Source organism: Equus przewalskii, chromosome 6 (assembly GCF_037783145.1).
Source record: "Equus przewalskii isolate Varuska chromosome 6, EquPr2, whole genome shotgun sequence".
NCBI classification, from domain to species: Eukaryota; Metazoa; Chordata; class Mammalia; order Perissodactyla; family Equidae; genus Equus; species Equus przewalskii.
Window position 1 is genome coordinate 28897544 of NC_091836.1, and position 18674 is coordinate 28916217.

At 50.4% G+C, this 18674-nt stretch overlaps 1 protein-coding gene across 15 annotated transcripts in view; it reads left to right on the plus strand.

Moving 5' to 3' along the window:
- GRIK4 (glutamate ionotropic receptor kainate type subunit 4) overlaps nt 1-18674 on the plus strand; it is a 413573-nt gene that overhangs the window by 321927 nt on the left and 72972 nt on the right. For 13 of the 15 annotated variants that reach the window (XM_070625039.1, XM_070625046.1, XM_070625050.1 and 10 more), the window contains 2 exons: nt 9105-9212; nt 15484-15687. In XM_070625039.1, coding sequence (XP_070481140.1) covers nt 9105-9212; nt 15484-15687 — 312 coding nt within the window. The remainder of the gene's footprint in view (nt 1-9104; nt 9213-15483; nt 15688-18674) is intronic. The other 2 variants (XM_070625048.1, XM_070625051.1) reach the window with 1 other exon arrangement.

Genomic DNA, 18674 nt, shown 5'->3' on the forward strand with positions numbered 1-18674 from the left:
AGTACAGAACAGGTCCACATCCCTTGTGCCAGGTACTGTCATACTTTTGAGGCTGACTTGCATTTAGGTTGAATCCAGGACACACATTAACACCCATGGATGCATAATTCAACCAAAGCTTATGAAAACAAAGTTACCCCTGCTGTGTACATTGCACTCTGATCTATTCCAGATATATATTTCATTTTTAAAATGCAGGTCTTGACCCACTAAATGGATTTCATAACCCGCTAATGGGTAGCAGCCACAGTTGAACAAAACATTGCCTTAGACCAACTGAGTTGAAGGCTCAATAAGCCCAGGCAGAGTTCATTCGATAGGAAGTCTTCCCAGCTTTCCCCAGGCTCGTTTTTGATCTCTAACCTTTGGCATTTGCCATTGTTGTCCTTTGATCCTGAATTTTCACAGCATTCTGCACGTAAGCACATATTTTGTGTTAAAAGAATATTTTGGCTACGAGAATGAGGTCTTTGGTCAATATGAGTGACTCTGTTTCCCGCATCACCCCGTCAGGCTCTCAATTGGGCCCTTACTCATGACCCAATCTCCAGGGTAGACTAACCTTTTATGATAGGAGATATTGGATTTAAATTCAATAAACATTTTATTCCTTCATGCCAGTGGTGTTCACCATAGAGTTTCACACTACAAGCCCTTTGAGCTGGTCTTATATCGAGGTGCAGACCTGTATTGTAGAGACCCTGAAACTGTAACTCATTCGAATTAATTCCCGGGGTCTCCAGCCATAGCGTTCACACCTGACTGTGCCTATATGTCGACATCAGTTCCATGCACTGCAGGAGATGCTAATACATTATTATATGCATTCTTCCTAAAGAGAACTTCAACTTTGAGCCCTGAACCTGAGGTTAAAAAAAATGAGTTGTTGGTTATGGTTCTTTCAACTTTGGATGGCCGGGGAGAACAAGGATCTGGAAGAAAAAGAGCTTGTGTTTGCCTTTAAGCTTTTGTCACATCTGTGATTGCCTCAGTTGTTGTTGGTGCTGTCGAGGCTGTTCTGACTTGTTTTCATGGCTAATTTTTGGAAGTGGGTGGCCAAGTCCTTCTTAATCTGGAAGCTCTGCTGAAACCTGTCCACCATGAGTGATGCTGCTGGTATTTAAAATCCCGGTGGCATAGCCTTCAGCATCACAGCAACACGTGCCGCCACAGCGTGACAACTGACAGACAGGTGGTGTGGCTCCCTGACCGGGAAACAAACCCCGGGCCATGGCAGTGAGAGCCCCAAATCTTAAGCACTAGACCACCAGAGCTGGCTGATAACATGCCAATAAGTGGAGAAGGGAAGGAAGACTACCCTTATCTTACAGCTAGCAAAAGTGGCAGAGTGGAACTTGAAGCCAAATCTCCTGACTTCTGGTCAGCTACATTCCCACCAGCCAGACAATAGTACTGTTGTCTTATGTTCCTGTGGCTTATTATGACTTATCAAAAACCATGATGCACATTATCTCAGTTGATTATCAACAGCAATGCCGTACTAAGGGCAGGCAAGTTCATTTATTTCTATTTTACAGATGAGGAAGATTCAGAGAGGTTAAATGATTTGCCCAAGGTCACACAGCTTATGCATGGCAGAGGAGGATGGAAAATATGTCTTCTGATGCCCCCTCCTGCATCTCCTTGTGCCAAACGCCTAAGTAACCACCCGGCGCCTTGGTCAGAATCATTCTTGTGGACTCTTATAGGTGAGTCCCTGTATTCTCCAAAGAACAAGTTCACAGTGATCAGAGGTATGTGGGAAGACCCAGTCGGAAGGTCTGGATAGCCTGCACCTGCTCTAACTCAACCAGATGGTATAGTAGTAAATAGAACACGAGTTCAAATCCCAGTTTAATCCCCTATTAATGTCATACTCAGCACGTTGCTTGCTGTCTCTGAGTCTCAGTTTCTTTCATTCATTCAACAAAACCTTGTAAGAAGTGCCTACATTAAGCATTATTATCGTTGTCTGAAGTGCCTATATTTCTCAAGTGGGAATAATAACCGTGTTGTTATGCAGAATCAGGGGAATTTATGTAAGCAAACCACGTGGCTGGGTGCCCAACACGCAAAGGTGATCAACAAGTGTTCTTGAACTCTGACACTGGGCCAGAGGACGCGCCCGCCCTTGGCGTCATGTCAGCCTCTCTGGGTGCTGAGTCCTGGCCGTGCTGAATTCAAAGAACGGACGTCTCAACAGACATAACATGTGACCTGTTACAGAGCCATGGGCACTGGCTCGGAGGCAGGCCAGGATGTGAGGAAATCGCCCCGGGCTTTAAAAATGAATCCCTTTTTCCCGACTTGGGAGAGAACAAAGTGGGCAAATGCCAGCCCCCCGAGTGATTGTAGGGGGTAAGAGGCGCGCGGCAGCCCTGGGCAGGCCCGCCCGTCTCTGCCGTAGCGCAGGGCTCTCCCTCAGCAGCACAGTGAGGCAGACAGGCGGCGAGCAATGGTCTCGTTAGTGAGTGTGTAATCACAGCCCGGGACAAATGTTCCAAAGGAAAAGAACAGAGTTCTGGGAGAGGTTTGACTTCCGGAGTTAAAGGATGTGCTTCCTGGTGATTTCTGAACTGAAGCCTGAAGGATTAACAGGTGTAAATAGATCAGGGTTTGGAAAACTTCAATAAGGTTCAGATAGTAAATATTTCCGCTTTGCGACTCTACTGAACAGAGATGTAGATAAAAGGAGTCACAGACAATACTTAAACGAATGGGCTTTACCTCCTGAAGCAGCCAGCGGGCCGGGTCTGGCCTGTAGGCTGTGGCTTGCCAACCCCTGAACGGGCTGAAAGAGGGCTGGGGTGGGCAGGGGGTCGTACAGCAGGGAGAGTTCCGGACAGGAGCTGGCATGCATCGAGACCCTGGCAAGAAGGAGCTTGCTGACTTGAGCACGCGGGGGTGACAGGAGTGCAGATAAAGGTGGAGAGAGAGTGTGAGGTGAGTGTGGGGGTGGGCCGAGGCCAGGCCTCCAGGGCCTGGTGGGCCGTGCCAAGGACTTTGGTCTCTATCCTTAAACCAAAATGGGAAGGAATTGAAGGGCTTTTCGCAGGGGCTAGTGTGATCATATCTGACATGTAGTTGCAGCGACGGGCTGCTGACGTGTGGAGGACAGAACAAAGAGAGGCCCAGAGTGGAGTCTAGGCCAGGGGAAGTTCTGCGGGAACTCGGATGAATGCGGAGGCTGGGGAAGGGCGAGACGCAGGGAAATTAACTGACTCGCTCAGGGTCAGCCAGCCCTGTGGTCATAGTGTGAGATGCTAATTCAGGGCTCCAGACTCCAGGTGACACACTTCTAGCTCTTTCAGAAGCGGCAGAGGACCCCTTGGTCATGGCCCCTAGACCAGCATTTTCCATGGTGTGTTGCTGAGGGAGTGACCAGCTTGCGTGCGCTGACCCAGGGTCACGGGGCTCACCAAATACAGGTCTTGGACACTCATTCAACTGTACGGTAGTCACCTTTCCAAAGGACTGTGGGTCACCCATATCGGTGTCATGGAGTCCATTCTCTAAGGCCCCTAGGCCGCCATTAGGCCTTGCCTGTGTTTTCATTACAGCAATTCTTTCAAGCTTGCTCCCTCTGTTGCTCACCCAGGGGTCTTACACACAGCTCCTGGAAGGACAGGGGCTCTTTGAGACAGCTATCCTAATAGCAGTAAGAAGTGACAGTTCACAGAGAGAAAAGAGACACTATGAAGAGCAGACAAATTAACTTACAAAAGCACAGAAATGAGGGCAGGTGGCATCCACATTTCAGTAACCCCTGAGCAGCCTTCTGTCACTGGACAGTGTAATAACCGGCTTGAGAATGCTGACACTGTGTCTTAAGATAAAGATGCTCACTCTGTTTAAGAGGACAGTGGAGGGGCTGGCCCGGTGTCGCAGTGGTTAAGTGTGCACGTTCCACTTCGGCGGCCCAGGGTTTGCCAGTTTGGATCCCGGGTGGGGTCATGGCGCCGCTTGGCACGCCATGCTGTCATAGGCATCCCACATATAAAGTAGACGAAGATGGGTGCAGATTTTAGCTCAGGGCCAGTCTTCCTCAGCAAAAAGAGGAGGATTGGCAGCCTATCTTAGCTCAGGGCTAGTCTTCCTCAAAAAAAAAAAAAAGAGGACAGTGGAAAGTGTAATTCCCTTTGAAAGAATTTTTGGAAGTAAGGCTTTCAAATAAATAATTAAAATCTCCCAAATTTTAGCACTTAAAGGAACAAGATAATTATTAATTTATATGGCTTCCATGTCCTTTGGGGATCTTTGGATAAATGATACTTTCTGTGCACATGCAAACACACCCCATATCAGTTATATTTACGCCTATGATGATATGCCCACCTATCAGATGTTTCTTCTAAGAGCGTTAGAATCAGGACTGAGAGGGAGTACACATTTGTTTCCAATCTTGTAGCTCAGTTAAGCCACACATTGGCCTTATTTTGAATCCTGGTTTTTTTCCCACGTATCAGCTCTGTGACTTGGGTAAATTATTAACTTAGGTGAACTTCACTTTCCTTATTGATAAAGAGGAGGGGCGAGGAGACTCGTGTGCATAAACTCTCGTGCCTGGTGCAGAGCCCGCCCCTGTGAGCACAGTTGGCACCCTGGGTCGTGCTGGCGCCCACTTGCCCCGGTGAGCAAGACCCCGCTGCACGTCTCTGTGCTCAGTGATGTCACATTAGTAGCTGGAATCAGCCATAGTGGGAGTGTTTATACCACAGAAATCAGCAAATGCTGCCAATCAGGGTCTTTTTTTTCTGGAGAGCCAGTTTCTAAACATTTCCCAGATCACCACTGGTCGGCACTCAGTCACTCGATTTCTCCACCCTTGCCTTGTCCTGTCAACCGTTTGTCGTCTGCGTTGCTGTCTCTCATCCATCCGGCGTCAGAATCACCTGGAAGGCTTGCTGCAGCACACGTCGCTGGGCCCTCCTAGAGTTTCTGATTCAGTCAGTCTGGAATGGGGCCTAAGAATTTGCATTTCTAACACCAAAACTGCTGGTCCGGGAACCAGACTTTGAAACACTCGTCTAATCTGTCTGATAAACTAAAGTCCACACTGCAAAGCCCTTTGTCGGGCCCAGAAGAGATCTCACCTTCTGTTTCAGACAATGGCATTAAAAATTAAATTGATGGATACTACCTAGCACTTTGCACACACACCATCTCATTTAATCTTCTTAAGAACCCTATGAGGTAATAATTAACATTTTAACCCCCATTTTATAGATGGGAGAAACTGAGGCTCAGAGGGATTCAGTAACTTACCTGAGGTCACACAGCTTATAAGCAGAGAGGCCAGGTTAAACCCAGGTCTTCCAGCCCCGGGGCGAGTGCATTCGTGGAGCAGATTGTGCGATGCCCAAGGGCAAGGAGAGGCTGAAATCCAGCATGCCCAGCTGTGCACCAGCATTAAGTTGCTGTGTAGGCTAGCAGTGGCGTTGTACAAGTCCATACCCTCCCCTCCCTTCACGGCAGCCTCTGGGGCCTCTAAACTGGTGGAAAGACTACGCAAGTGGGAGCGACAGAAAGTACAGAGAGGGCCGCAGAAAGACATTATTGGAAGCATCATCAAGCTCACACATGTGGGCATGTGGAAGAGGCTTATAAAACAGCTGTCCCTGCAGGAGGTTTTGGGGCAGGTGTCAGCGGGGTGGAGCAAGGGAATTTGGCTGGAGGCAGAGCCACAGATTGTCAGTGATGAGAGCTGTATCTCCTGCCCACCCCCGGCATGTGTGTGGCATGGAAGGTGCCCAGTGGGTGGGGCAATTAGCCTGTATCCCAGGGCGCCTGGCTCTGTCTTGCCTGCCCTCCCACTGCCTTCCTGCAATTAGATTGCACTGGCTAATAACTGCCAAGCCGCTTTGTTGGATCTGATGAGTTTATTAATTTCTTGGGGGCTAATGGGAGGGTGGGTGGGAGATTCATTTCCCAACTGGAGCTGAGGGGCTAATTAGTCTCTTTGCCATGTCCCCAGAGGTGGAGGGGAGGTTGCATTGCTCAAGCTGTCAGATCTGGCTCTGGGTAAATCATTTCTGTCCCTGGCTTTTGTGGAAGCCTATCTCTTGGCTCGGGTAAGACCAGGGAGTCGGGGCTGGGGCAGGCAGTTTCGAGAATTGGGTCCACTGAGAACAGTGGGGGTGGGAAAGTCGTGGCGGGGAGTGGGGAGCTGAGGTCCAGCCTGCCCTTTTGGTGTGATGTGCACATTTAGGTGACACATAGGACTCTAAGAAAGTTCAATCATGTCCCAAACATCCAAATAATGACATCCAACCCCATTGTTCTTTATGTCCTTCTGGCCAAATCTGGCCCTTCCCACCCTAGGAGACCATCAGGAGCAAATTCCTTCCATTTTGAAGACAGGGAACCTGAGCCTCCGAGGAGAGAGTCATTTCACCTGACTTTGTGGAGTATCAAAACCCAGCAGGAAAAAGCTCTGTGATCAGGATTCTGGCGGCATGGCTGAGGCCCCTTCAAGCCTTTCTCTGGTTAGGGAGGCCTGCTTATGTGGAGGGCACGTTGGCGCCCCACCCAGGAGACAGCAGGAGAGACCTTGGATTTAGGAGTCAGACAGCTCTGAGTTCAAGCCATTAAACCTCTTGAAGCCTCAATTTCCTTACAAATAAAATAAAAACCCGTCACTAGTCCACAAGGTTGGTGGGAGAATTCAGGGAGATGGTGGAACACATCTAGCTCAGTGGGTGTCTGGCAACTGTTGTTCTCCTTGCCCCTTTCTCTTGAAAATCTACCAGCTCATCCCTCATCCTCCCCACCCCTTCCCCTACAGAGAGAGAGGAGGAGGGGGCAGCTCAGGCTTGGAGAGACAGTGGGCGCCCCAGAGAGCCAGAGGAGGAGCCACCTTCTGCCTGGGCCTCCGCCACAGCAGCAAGCTGCGATTGAAATGATGACTTCCCCTGCTCCCAAGTACCAGACCCTGAGCAAGGGGCTAGGACGTGAGCATAGAGGGGCCAGCCCCACACAGGCAGGTGGGGGAGACGGACAGGTAAACGGTGTGCGGTTGGAAGAGCCAGACAGGATGGCCTTGAAAGCTTCCTTGGGAAGACTCATCTGGAGCTAAGAGCACAGGGGTTAAGCTCAGGCCTCTCCTCTGGTGGACGAGGTGACCTTGAGTTGAGTGGGCTCTTTTATTTTGGCATCAGTTTCTTTATCTGTCAGATGGGGTTTTCCGTGGAGATATGCATGAGACACTGCTTATAAACTAAAAATGAACACGAGCATGTACGGGAGCATCCTGCCCTCACAGAGATGGAGAAAGCTGCCCAGTCCCCTCCAGTTGGCGTCCTCCCGGAGGCTTGGAGAGGAGTTTGTGGTCATCTCCCCTTTGGCAGGTGAAAGGCTCACCTGTAGAGACCAGTGGGCTCCTGCTTGGAACTGGAGGCTGTAAGAGCTCCCAGCTCATGGGCCGGGGTGGCCCTAGCTTGGCCCTTCCCTCTTCAAGCTCCAGACCATGATGTCAGGGAGACGGTCACTGCTCCCCATGACCCTCAACCCTCTGGCCCCATGGGGTGGGAGTGGGGACCAAGGGTGAGATGTGTCTTTATTGCTGTTGGAGCTTCCACAAAAGGAACCCAGAGCCCAGCTCTGGTGAGCAGAGCTACAGGGAACCTGTCAGAGTTTTCCAGGGAAGCTGCTGCTGGTGCCTGGAGATGCCTGGCAGAGGCAGACGTGTGCATTTCACTGGATTTCCAGCCAGCTGTCAGCCATCTCTCCTGGCTGCTCACCTCAAACACTCAGCAACAGAAACGATTTGCCAGGGACTCCAGCTAGTAGAAATATATTGGTGTCACACACACACAGATGTATTTATAAAAAGGTTCGCTGGGAAAACAAACAGGCCATCTAAAAACCCAATAATGTTACGTTTAGGTTTAAGTGACTTTCTAGAATGAGGAACTAAGTCGTGGATTTTCTTTTCCTAGAAGTCAAGACAAGAGGGAAGCAGAAGGAAAATGGCATTTATTGAGTGTCAATTAAATACATCTCACAATGACCCAATGAACTTTCTATTATTCCCATTTTACAGATGAGGAAGCATGCTCAGAGAGGTTCAGTAACTTTTCTGAGGTTACACAGTTGAGATCCATGCTCCTGGGTCTGGCTGAATAATATAACGACAGATTGGGGCATTTATGATCTCAGTTGGCTCTGAGAAGAAGGTAGGGCAAACATGTCCATCCCCATTTCTCAGTGGGGAAACAGACTTGGAAAGATTTAAGTAACTTGCCTAAGTTCTAGCAGCTAGCAAGGGAATCAACCAGCACTAGAACATGGGTCTTCCCTTTTTGGTTCATTCGTTCAACTGAGCCATTCAGAAAACACATATTGAAGAGCCCAGTATATGCTAGTTCTCTCCAGTATACCGTTCTGATCCTTACTTAGGTCATCAGAATTATTGAAGGCAGGCTGAAGCCAAAGAGCTCTGTGGCTCCTTCCTGCCTCAAGATAATGCTATTCTGGGGGCTGGCCTGGTGGTGCAGCAGTTAAGTGCGCACGTTCCACTTCGGCGGCCTGGGGTTCACTGGTTTGGATCCCAGGTGCGGACATGGCACTGCTTGGCAAGCCAGGCTGTGGCAGGCATCCCACATATAAAGTAGAGGAAGATGGACATGGATGTTAGCTCAGGGCCTGTCTTCCTCAGACATTAGAGGAGGATTGGCAGCAGTTAGCTCAGGGCTAATCTTCCTCAAGAAAAAAAAAAAAGATAATGCCATTCCACATGTTTCACTCCCTTCTGTGTAAGAGAACTTCCCTGAACCGCATTCCATTCCTGATTTGCTTTTCCATTTTCCTTTTCCACCTCTCCTAAGTCTTTACCCCTTTCTTTCCCTCTTCTCACAGGTCTCCCACCCCTCCCTCACTCCCCCAACCCTGTGTAACAGTACCCCTGTCCCGGTCCAGCCCCTCTACTCCATACTCATATCCCTCCCTCCTTCTGTGGCTTACATATACATAGCCCACCCGGGGGCAGGGCACTGGCCTCTCAGCTCCTTCCGGCCCTGGAGGACTGCAGGACCTCAGCTCCCCAGCTCCCCAGCCTCCTCCTGCCCCCCTATTTCTTCCCAGCCCTCTCTTCTTGGTCTCCTCAGATTGGCCAGTGGCACGTGGCAGACGGCCTCAGCATGGACAGCCGTCTCTACGCCTCCAACATCTCCGACAGTCTCTTCAATACCACCCTGGTCGTCACCACCATCCTGGTAAGCGGGGTGCACCCAGGCCTCCTAGCTGCAGCTCCCCAGGGTGCCTCCTCTGGCTCCAGGTACACCAGGCTTCCCCGTGAACAGAAGATGGGAGCTCTAATCACAGCACCGAGGCCAATTCGTGATAGTGTAATTAAACTCAAGTCTCTGTTGCATATGGAAGTGATATTTGATGAGTTCCAAAGCAGGTGGGGAAGAGGAATGGGCTGGAGAGATACCACATGGTTGTGGATACCTCTTCCAGGGGCACCCTGACAGCCGGGGCAGCTGTGCATGGCCACGGGAAGGGGACCTTATGATACAGGTGGGAGAAGCCCAGCTGGGGGCTGGATCCAGTCCATCAGGGCGGCCCCCAACTCTTTCACAACAGCCTGCCTTGCTTGGTGCCTATCATGTGCAAAATGCCCCCCTGCAGTGGTCACCTGAATTTTGGTGGGTTTTCAGTGGCCCGGTTCTTCATTTCCAGGTGGAGAAGAGAGTTCTAAATCTATGGGGCAGGGGACCATCTGCCTTTTCTATTAGACTCAGTTCTCTTCAACAGTTACCAAGCCCTTCTCCCCATGTGCCAGGCATGTGCTCATTCCTGGAGACACAAAGATGAGTAAGACTCAGTCTCTATCCTCAGAGAGGTTCTAATTTAGTAGGTGGCATGAATCAAAGTGCATTCCCAGCCAAGGGGTTCTTCCTCTTCCCCCCGAAGAGCTCATGTTTTAAAAGATTTTAACCAATTAAACCAACTGCATGTATTAAGCAATAATTAATTTGTTCTTCTCCCCTCTTCCCTTTTAACTAATCAAAAGCATATTTCCCTGCCTGGCACAGCGTCTTATCAGCAGGAGATAACCAGTGTTGCTACACTGATATAATTCCAGCCCAAAGCAGCAACTTGATGTATTCATTAGCCTGCTCAGCCTTATCGTTGCTAAATGTGCAAGGTGTGCAAACATGTCTGTTTCTTTTAGGGGTTTTGAGATAATAGAAAGAGCTCAGGGACCTCCATCACTACCTTCATGAACTCCTGGGACCCAGGAACCCTGGACTGGAATTACTGATGCACTGGAAGCAGAGTGGGATAAAAGCTGGGAAAGAGGCGCATACCTAGCACCACGGGATTGAAAGAGAGGGGGTCCCATCCCATCGGGGAGGTCAGCAAAGCCTTAGGACAAGAAGGGACGTTTAAAGTTGGACTCCAAAAGACAGGGAGAGATAGAGAGGGAGAAGAGAATGAGGAGAGTGTTGTTGGGTGTCGGGAAATGCTGAAAAGTGCAGGTTTTCCCAGGAAATGGGCATTGGTAGAGAGAGGAGAGGCATAAAGCCAGAAAATGGGGTTGGGTCCATAGTCTTAGGAACGTGAATGTGGGCTGTTGAGTTTTCCCTTGACTTGGTAGGAGACAGGGGGTCACTGATTATTGTTGTTCGTTTGTTGAGTGAATATTTATGGGGCATTGCTGTGTGCTGGGCACTGTTCTAGGTGCTCAGAAAGAGAGAGAGCTGAGGAAGGGGTGATGGGGGTGCTGAGAGCACAGGCGGTCTGAACACCAGGTGGTCAGGGCCTCACCGAGAAGGGGGAATTTGAGCAGGGACCTGATGGGAGCGAGGCGAGAGCCAGGTGGCCCTTGGGGAAGGAACATTCCTGGCAAAGGGAACAGCCAGAGCAAAGGATGGACAGAGCAGTTCCAGCTCCCAGGGTTGTAGACACTCCCCATCTCGGCTCCAACCCTTGCTATCTGAACCAACGTGAAAACGTCGGAAAGACCAGAAGGTGGAGGTGTCACCACCCCAGCTGAGACGTAGAGAGCCTGGCTGAGCTGGGGCCATAGTCAGCTGCAGTCCCAGCCCAGAGATGGTGGGCAGCACACAGCACGATTGCTGGGACTTCCCTCCCGCTGTCCTCTCTACCTCTGACATACGCTTTCTTGAGTCCGTCCCCTGCCAGCCATCCCCGAAGCCCACGTGCTGACTTAGGCCCGTCTGCCTCTTTCACCTGAGCTCTAGCACTGCCTCCTCACAGGCTGCCTCCTCACCGGCTCAGTCTATCCCCCGCCTCCTATCAGGGTGCTCATTCTAAAATCAGAATTGTCCTGATATTTCCTTCCTTACAGTCCTTCGATGCTGCCCAGGACCCACCGCCCCTGAGCCTGGAATATATACCTTTCATAATTAGACCCAGCCTGCCATCCCTGCCTCCTCTCCATGCAACTTGGGGTCTGGTGGTACCAGACTGCCCAGCACCTCACTGTACCATGCTGTTCCCTGCCTCTGTATGTGCTGTTCCCTCTGCCCAGAATACCCTTTCCCCTAATTCCTATTTCCAACTGAAAATGCCTACGCACCCTTCAAAGCTCTGCTCATATGTCACCTCTTCCATGCAGACGTCTCTAATCTGACTCCTGGCCTCCCCCGTCTCTAGCATTTTATACCCACCTCTGTTGTGGCATTTCTCCTGTTAGAGGCTGTTGTTTATAGCTCCACCTCCCCTACTAGAATGAGAGCTCCTCAGAGACTGGGTGCCTGACACAAACTAAGAGCTCGAAGTTAGAATTTGAATGAAGGAATTCTTTCCTCCTGGGGGGGGATGTCCCTTAAAAGCCCACAGGAGTTTGGGAGGAAGATGGGAATGTTGCTGAGTTCCTCTCAGGGTCTGGAATTGGACAGTGCTCAGAGCTTTGGCACAGTCCCACGGCGACATTGACAGAAAAGTCAACGTGTGTGTGTGTGTACGCATGCACACATGCACCCACGGTTGTTCGCAAATGCACATGTATGTTCATGAGGGATGGGGGCAGGACATTTTTGTGTCAGGTGACATTAGGTAACTTAGTAAGTACAATTCAAACAACAATGCTTTTTTGTGCATGTGTGTCTAAGATGGCCAAAACAAGTCAATAACTCCTCCCAGGAATGATTATCTTAATTCAGTCCCTGGTGACCATTTGTGGGTTAGCCTTTGCAAATGGTAATCCTGAATGATTTATCCCTTAAAACTCAGCACTGATCCCTGTCGTCTCCCGCTCGTGTCAGGGTACACTTGGGACACGTGGATGATTATTGGTTAACACCAACAAGTACGCAGAATTAGCCGCAGCTCCCCCTCTCTGGAACACACACTCCACGTCAGACCCCGTGCGAAATGTTTTCCCTGCATGGCCGCCTTCCATCTCCCAACACTCCGGCCCGGATGGGGGTTCCTGCTCCAGGCCAGCGCTCGGCCCCGCATCTTCCAAAGAAAGAGCAGCGAGCCCCGACCTCTCTGACATTTGGGCTTTCACACACGTCTCCTCCCACCAAGATTGCCCTTTGTATGTTTATTTTGAATATGTCAGTGGCGCAAGTTAACTTGAGAGTAGAGAGTGTTTGGGGAGAATTCTGTGACACTCCTTGAGATAATTAAAGATACCCTGGGATGTTGCCAACCTAGAGAGGGAACCCCAGCCAAGCCCCATCCATGAGGCCATTTCAACACTTTTCACTCACACAGGTAACAAGTGCTTAATGCTGGAGCCAGGTGGGGGCACCAAAGAGGGGAGGAGTCAGTCTGCTTACATTCCACCTGGGAGCGGGCACAACTAGGAAGACGGAGGATGGTTGTGTGGAGCCCTGGCCGGGAGTGCAGTAGGAGTTCTGAGAAGGGGGTTGGTGTAGGAGGAGGTGATGGGACCCCAAGGACAGGGATGAGTCAGGTTAGGCAGAAGAAGGGAGGGAGGGCTGTTGGGGCAGAGAGAAGCCCCTGAGCTGAGGACAGCATGCCTGGAAGGCAGGGAGACTGGCCCCATGTCATTGACGGGACAGTGGATTTGATCGTGAATCAGAACCTTCAACTCACAGCTTCCTCTCCCTGCCGCACAACCTTCTACCTTCCCTGCTCCCACTTCATCACACCCACAAAACTGACCTCGTGACCTCTGGTCTCTCAGCTCTCCATCTCCCCAACCCAGAAGCGCCTTCCAGCTTGAGCACAGCTAATCAGCATTTCAGCACTTCTCTCTCTGAGCTTCTAGAATGGTCTCTGTCCTGATGCTCAGCCATCTCACCTCATGCCTGTCCCCAAGTCCAACTGTCCTTGGAATCCCTGCTCCCGGCTACCAATCTGCATTCAGCCCCCTGGCTTCAGCTGGGCCTCAGCAGTCCCTGTGCTCATCTCTTGTTCACGCCCTATCATATGCCCTGAGCAGTTCTGCCAGACCTTTCCACACTCCAAGCCTTCACTCCCACCTGCCCCCAACACAACTCTGGGGGTGACACGGGTTCCCTCACTTCTGACCTCCTCACCTCCTCTCTGTATCCACATCCATGTTCTCTCCCTTACCTCCAGCCCACTGCCCAGCCTCACACTCACCCTGACTCTGTCTCCTTCCACCACATCCTGGGACCTTGCTCCACCTACTAGCACTTCTCTGTCTTCCTTCTCTCATTTGTCCTTTTAGAGGGATTCCTCCCTTTCTACCTCCAAATATACTCTGGTTCTTCCCATCCTAAGACACCATCATCACCACCTTACCTACACCTTTGTACCCTTCCAGCTCCCTGCAATTTAGGGAATCATGAATCCTGGGCTTAGTGGACACTTGAAGATCCTCCAGCCTAGTTCTTTGCAGATGGGAAACTGAAGCTCGGAGAGAGACGTGACTCAGAGAAGTTGGGTGAAGGGGAGATCTGCCCGCCTTCCTTTATCTCCTGACTTCTCAAGATGCTGCTCCACTCTCACTTGTGTACCTCTCCTTCACCTTCACCCCCCAATCCTGCCGAGTTCTGCCATCCCCACTGAATCTGCCTTCAAGAGGCCACCAGTGACGCCTGACCCCAGTGTCCTCTCACAGCCCTGCTTCATCTCTGTGTGTTCCAGAGTGTCTGCATTCTCCTTTTTGGAACTCCTTCCTTCTGGACTTTCTTGACCATATTCCCCTGATTTTCAGCTTTTCTGGCTGCTTCTGGTTTGTCTTCTATGGCCACTCTTCATTTTCCCATCCTCTAAGATCAGGGTCTTATCTTTCTTCTGTCTTTTCTCAAGGACAAAGGCCTCTTCTTATCCCTCTCTGTCCTTCCTCCATTCTTCTCCCTCGATGGCTTCACTGGTCCTGCAGCTTCAGCCATCACCTCTCTACAGAGGCCTCCCAATCCCTGCCTCAGTCCTGTCCTCACTCCTCATTTTAAGCATTCAGTTGGGCGTTTCCTTCTGGAGAGCCTACCAGCACCTCAGATTCAACATGTTCCAAATCCTCTTCCATTCCAAACCATCCCTGGCAGTGATGACCCCATCCTTGGTCATCCACCCGGGCTCCAAGGATCTGAGGACCCCTACCTTCTGCACCCCACACCCAACCTGTCATCAAGCCTGACCCTCTCTGTGTCTCTTCCAGGTCTCTCCCGTCCAACCTGAGTCAAGTCATGGCTCAGGACTCAGTGTCCCATATCAGGAGATGGTCTGTCCTCACCCCCAGATGTTCTCTCTCTTATTATTTAATATTCTTTAATTATAGCCCTAAGTCTTTAAAACCCTCAGTGCTTCCCTCCTATATATGTGTGATGTCCATTCACCTTGTCCTGGCAGCCAAGGCCCATGTTGATCCTAATTCGTCTTTCTAAATTTATGCTCCCACTTCACCCCTCCACACAACCCATGTTCCAACAACATGGAGGATCTATTGTCCCCTGAATAGGCCATGCTCCTTCTCACTTGGGGTATGCCCTTGACCATGCCTTTCCCCTGCCCATGATGCCCTCCATTCACACCACTTCCATCTGTCAGTGTTCTGTCATTCCCAGAGCCCAGCTTAGATCCAGCTCTTCCATGGAAACTTCTCTGGACATTTCACAGGAGAGACCCATCCCTCTCCCCGGCACTCTCATGGCTGGACATGCTCTGCCTTGGGGTGCAGCTGTTCAGTACCTGTTCTTCCCTAGCCTGCTCTCTTGTCAGCATCCTTGTATCTCATAACGCCCAGTGATAGGCCTGTGTAGAATAAACAAAAAGAAGAAAAAACATGGAAGGGATGAAATAGAGGTGGAGTCAGATGTTGACCTTCAATAAGGTAGAGGGGCTTCAGCTTGACCCTCTCACAGTGGAACCATTGTGTATTCCTGGCATGAGAAGTGCCTTGAAGTCGGGGAGGGAAGCTAATTGCCACCTCCGAAGTAGCCCATCACCCAAGCCACTTCCCTCCTTCTCCCCCGTCTTCTCCCCAACCTCCTGCGTCCCCAGCCCCACCATCCCCTGTGGCTGAGACACCAGGGCTAAGGTGAGAATGACAGCTGCCCAGTTTTGCTGCAGGAAAACCCGTATTTAATGCTGAAGGGGAACCACCAGGAGATGGAAGGCAATGACCGCTACGAGGGCTTCTGTGTGGACATGCTCAAGGAGCTGGCGGAGATCCTGCGGTTCAACTACAAGATCCGCCTGGTCGGGGATGGTGTGTACGGTGTTCCTGAGGCCAATGGCACCTGGACAGGAATGGTCGGGGAGCTGATCGCTAGGGTAAGGAAAGAACAGGTGATTTGGATGGAGGTGGGCTGGGGAGGGAGACGAAAGAGCATAAGGTTGTGCTGTATGCTCATGAACCTTCCATTTATTCAGTCAGTCAATCATTCATGCATTTGTCATTTATTTGTCCACTCATTGCACAAATATTTACTGAGCTGGCACTGACCCTAGGCACTGGTGATATGCATTGGTGAGTAAGACCACCAAGATTCCTGGCCCGTGGCTCTCCCAGGACTGCACCTGTAACAGGTAATGGAGGTTTTGGCCAATTAGCCCAGATTAGCAAGTTTGGGTCCCATGCTTGGATAATCCGGGTGCTCTTCGTTTGTTCTGATTATTTTCTTGCTCATGAGCACGCCCTGGCAGAGCTTAGACACGTCCTGGGAGAGTGGAACACACCCACGTCACTTGACTTTGACATCTGAGAGGTGCTGTCAAGAGAGACATGGTTAAATAAGAGGGGAAAAGGAATCGACTGTCAGAGGAGTTGGTCACAGTTACGGTTATTTTGTTCCTTCTTGTATTCTTTTCTGCTATGGTTAATGTGCTTTTATAGACCCAGGGCCAAGGTGCACCTGGACAGGCTGTAGGTTTTCAGGGTGAGTGTGGAGACTTGATTAAAATGCAGGTGAACATCATAGAAAGTCATCTGTTAGGTCAGAACAAGAATGGAGAAAGTCCTTCCAGGGGGAAATCTCATGTTTTCTTGGTATACACTATTTCCACCTGTGAAAATTAATTAAGTCATTACTAATTCCCTGTCCATATTTCCATAACCGAGTCTTTATGGTCAGGATAGGTGATGGGTACCCAGTGCAGACAGCACAGACCTGGCTCCTTAGTGTGACCTTGAACCAGCCTCTTTGCCTCTCTGTGCTTTCCAAGTGCAGAAAGAGCCCCTGCAGCATCCGGCAAGTGCCAGAGGGCAAGGTGCTTTACCTCCGCTCTCTCTCACGCCCTAGAAACGTGCCTTTAGCTCGGTGTTACCCCACTTTACAAATGAGCCAGCAGAGAGCTTGAATGACTCTGAGACAGGGCTGGGATTTGAACCCTGATCTGTCTCTCTCCAGAGCCCACATTCCTCCCACGGCAGCGCACTATCTCAGCTGGACTTTGATGTCACCACGAAAGGTGCACGTAGATCCAGGCTCTTCCGTCTCTCCTTCCTTTACTTCCTCCCTCCCTCCACACCTCCCTCCCTGCCACCCTTGCTTCCTTTTTTTCTTTCCTTCCTTCTTTTCTCCCTTCTCTTTATCTACCGAGTTAATATGATTTTAACCCTTTATCTGTACCAAATTTGGGAGATAAGATGAATTTTTGAAGTCCTAGTCTTCAAGGACAAAAATCTTAGTTGGGGTATTAAATAAGCGGTCCTTGACAATGCATTATGAAAAGTTCTGTAGAGACAAGAGCGTGGAAGAGGTATTTAAGAGCTGAGGAGGGAGGGTGCGTAGGAGTTTGCCTGGCAGTATAGACAGCATTTGCAATGACCCAGCACTGGGGGACACAACAAGACTTGTTCAGGGAACCGGGTCCAGTGTATTGGAGTACAGAGTGAGTTGGTTCAGAAGGGAGGCCTTGCTCACAGGGAGAGGCTTGCAAACAGGGGGCTGACCGATCAGCAGGAGGCTGCAGAAGCCTAGGGAGCCCTGGAAGCCTCTCACAGGGGCGGGGTGGGGGCTGGAGACCTCTGCAGGGAGCCATCTGCCGTCTTTGAGACTCAAGCCCACCCTGCTGCTGATGCTCATGCTTCAGCGGAAAAGCATGTGCCGCTTTTCTCTGCAGTCCCAGGCTCCCTCCTGAAACAGTCTTCTTGTTTGGATTCCACTGTGGAGGAATCCAGAAAGCTGAAATGCCAGGCCTCTTCCTTCCCCTCTTAGCGACGTACTTGGTAACCTTGAGTCCCCTTGGGCTGCCTGGTGATGGGTGGGGTGACTTCAGGGATGTCAGAGTCAGTGCACAGCCATCCCCTTATCAGCCCCCTAATGAGCTGTAACATGGACTGGCAGGAGAGGAAAAGAGTCTGGGACTCAAGGACATGCAGCTACATACTGAATGCCTTGGACAATCAGACAAGGATCTCAACATTCACCCCCAGATCGGCTTTTAAGCTACAATGCTTCTGCTTTAGTCTCATCAAGACTTGGCTACATAGTATTAATTAATTAACTACTTAACCCATTCATTCAATAAATATTTATTGAACACCTTCCACTATTCTAGACATTGGAGATACAATGGGAGACAAAATAAACATGGACATTGCCTTCATGAATCTTACCAGTAAGAGACAGAGATTAATGAGTGATCACATTAATATATAGTTTCAAACTGTGCTAAGTGCAAGGCAGGCGAAGCAGAAGGAGCTGTGAGAGAGCATCTAGAGGGGAGCGGGGTGCAGCCTTGAGTGTGAAGGGGTTAGGGGAGGGAAGGCTTCCCTTGGGAAATGAGGCACCAGCTGAAGTCTGAAGAATGAGAAGAACACTCCAGCTAGCAGGCTGTCTGAATGCCACTGGGGTTGATCCTGGGCAGGAGCGGGTGACACTGGGACCCCGCCTTCTCCAGGTTCGATGCTTTGATATGTCTGACAAGCTGTTCACCTGGGATTGCAGTAGTCCTAAGGCCTGAATCCATTCTGTGTGACTCCTTCCCTGAGCTGCACAGGAACGTTTCAGAGGCTGTAACTGCAAAGCCTCAGGGCTGCTGTTGTCCCAACTAGAAGAGACCTCAGAGGTCGCCACGCCTAAATCTGTCACTTACACAGAGGAAGAAATGGAGAGTCAGAGAGGTTAAGAAACCTGCCAAAGATCACACAGCTTCGAGCCAGCGTTTAAGCCGCGGTCTGTCTGCCTTCAGTGCTCATGTTCTGAAAGAGCACAATCTTGATGTTAGACAGACTTAAGCTAAAGTTTCAATTATCTACTTACTAGCTGGGTGTTCTTGGGCAAGTTATTTCCTCCTCTCTACCCCTTCCCCAAGGC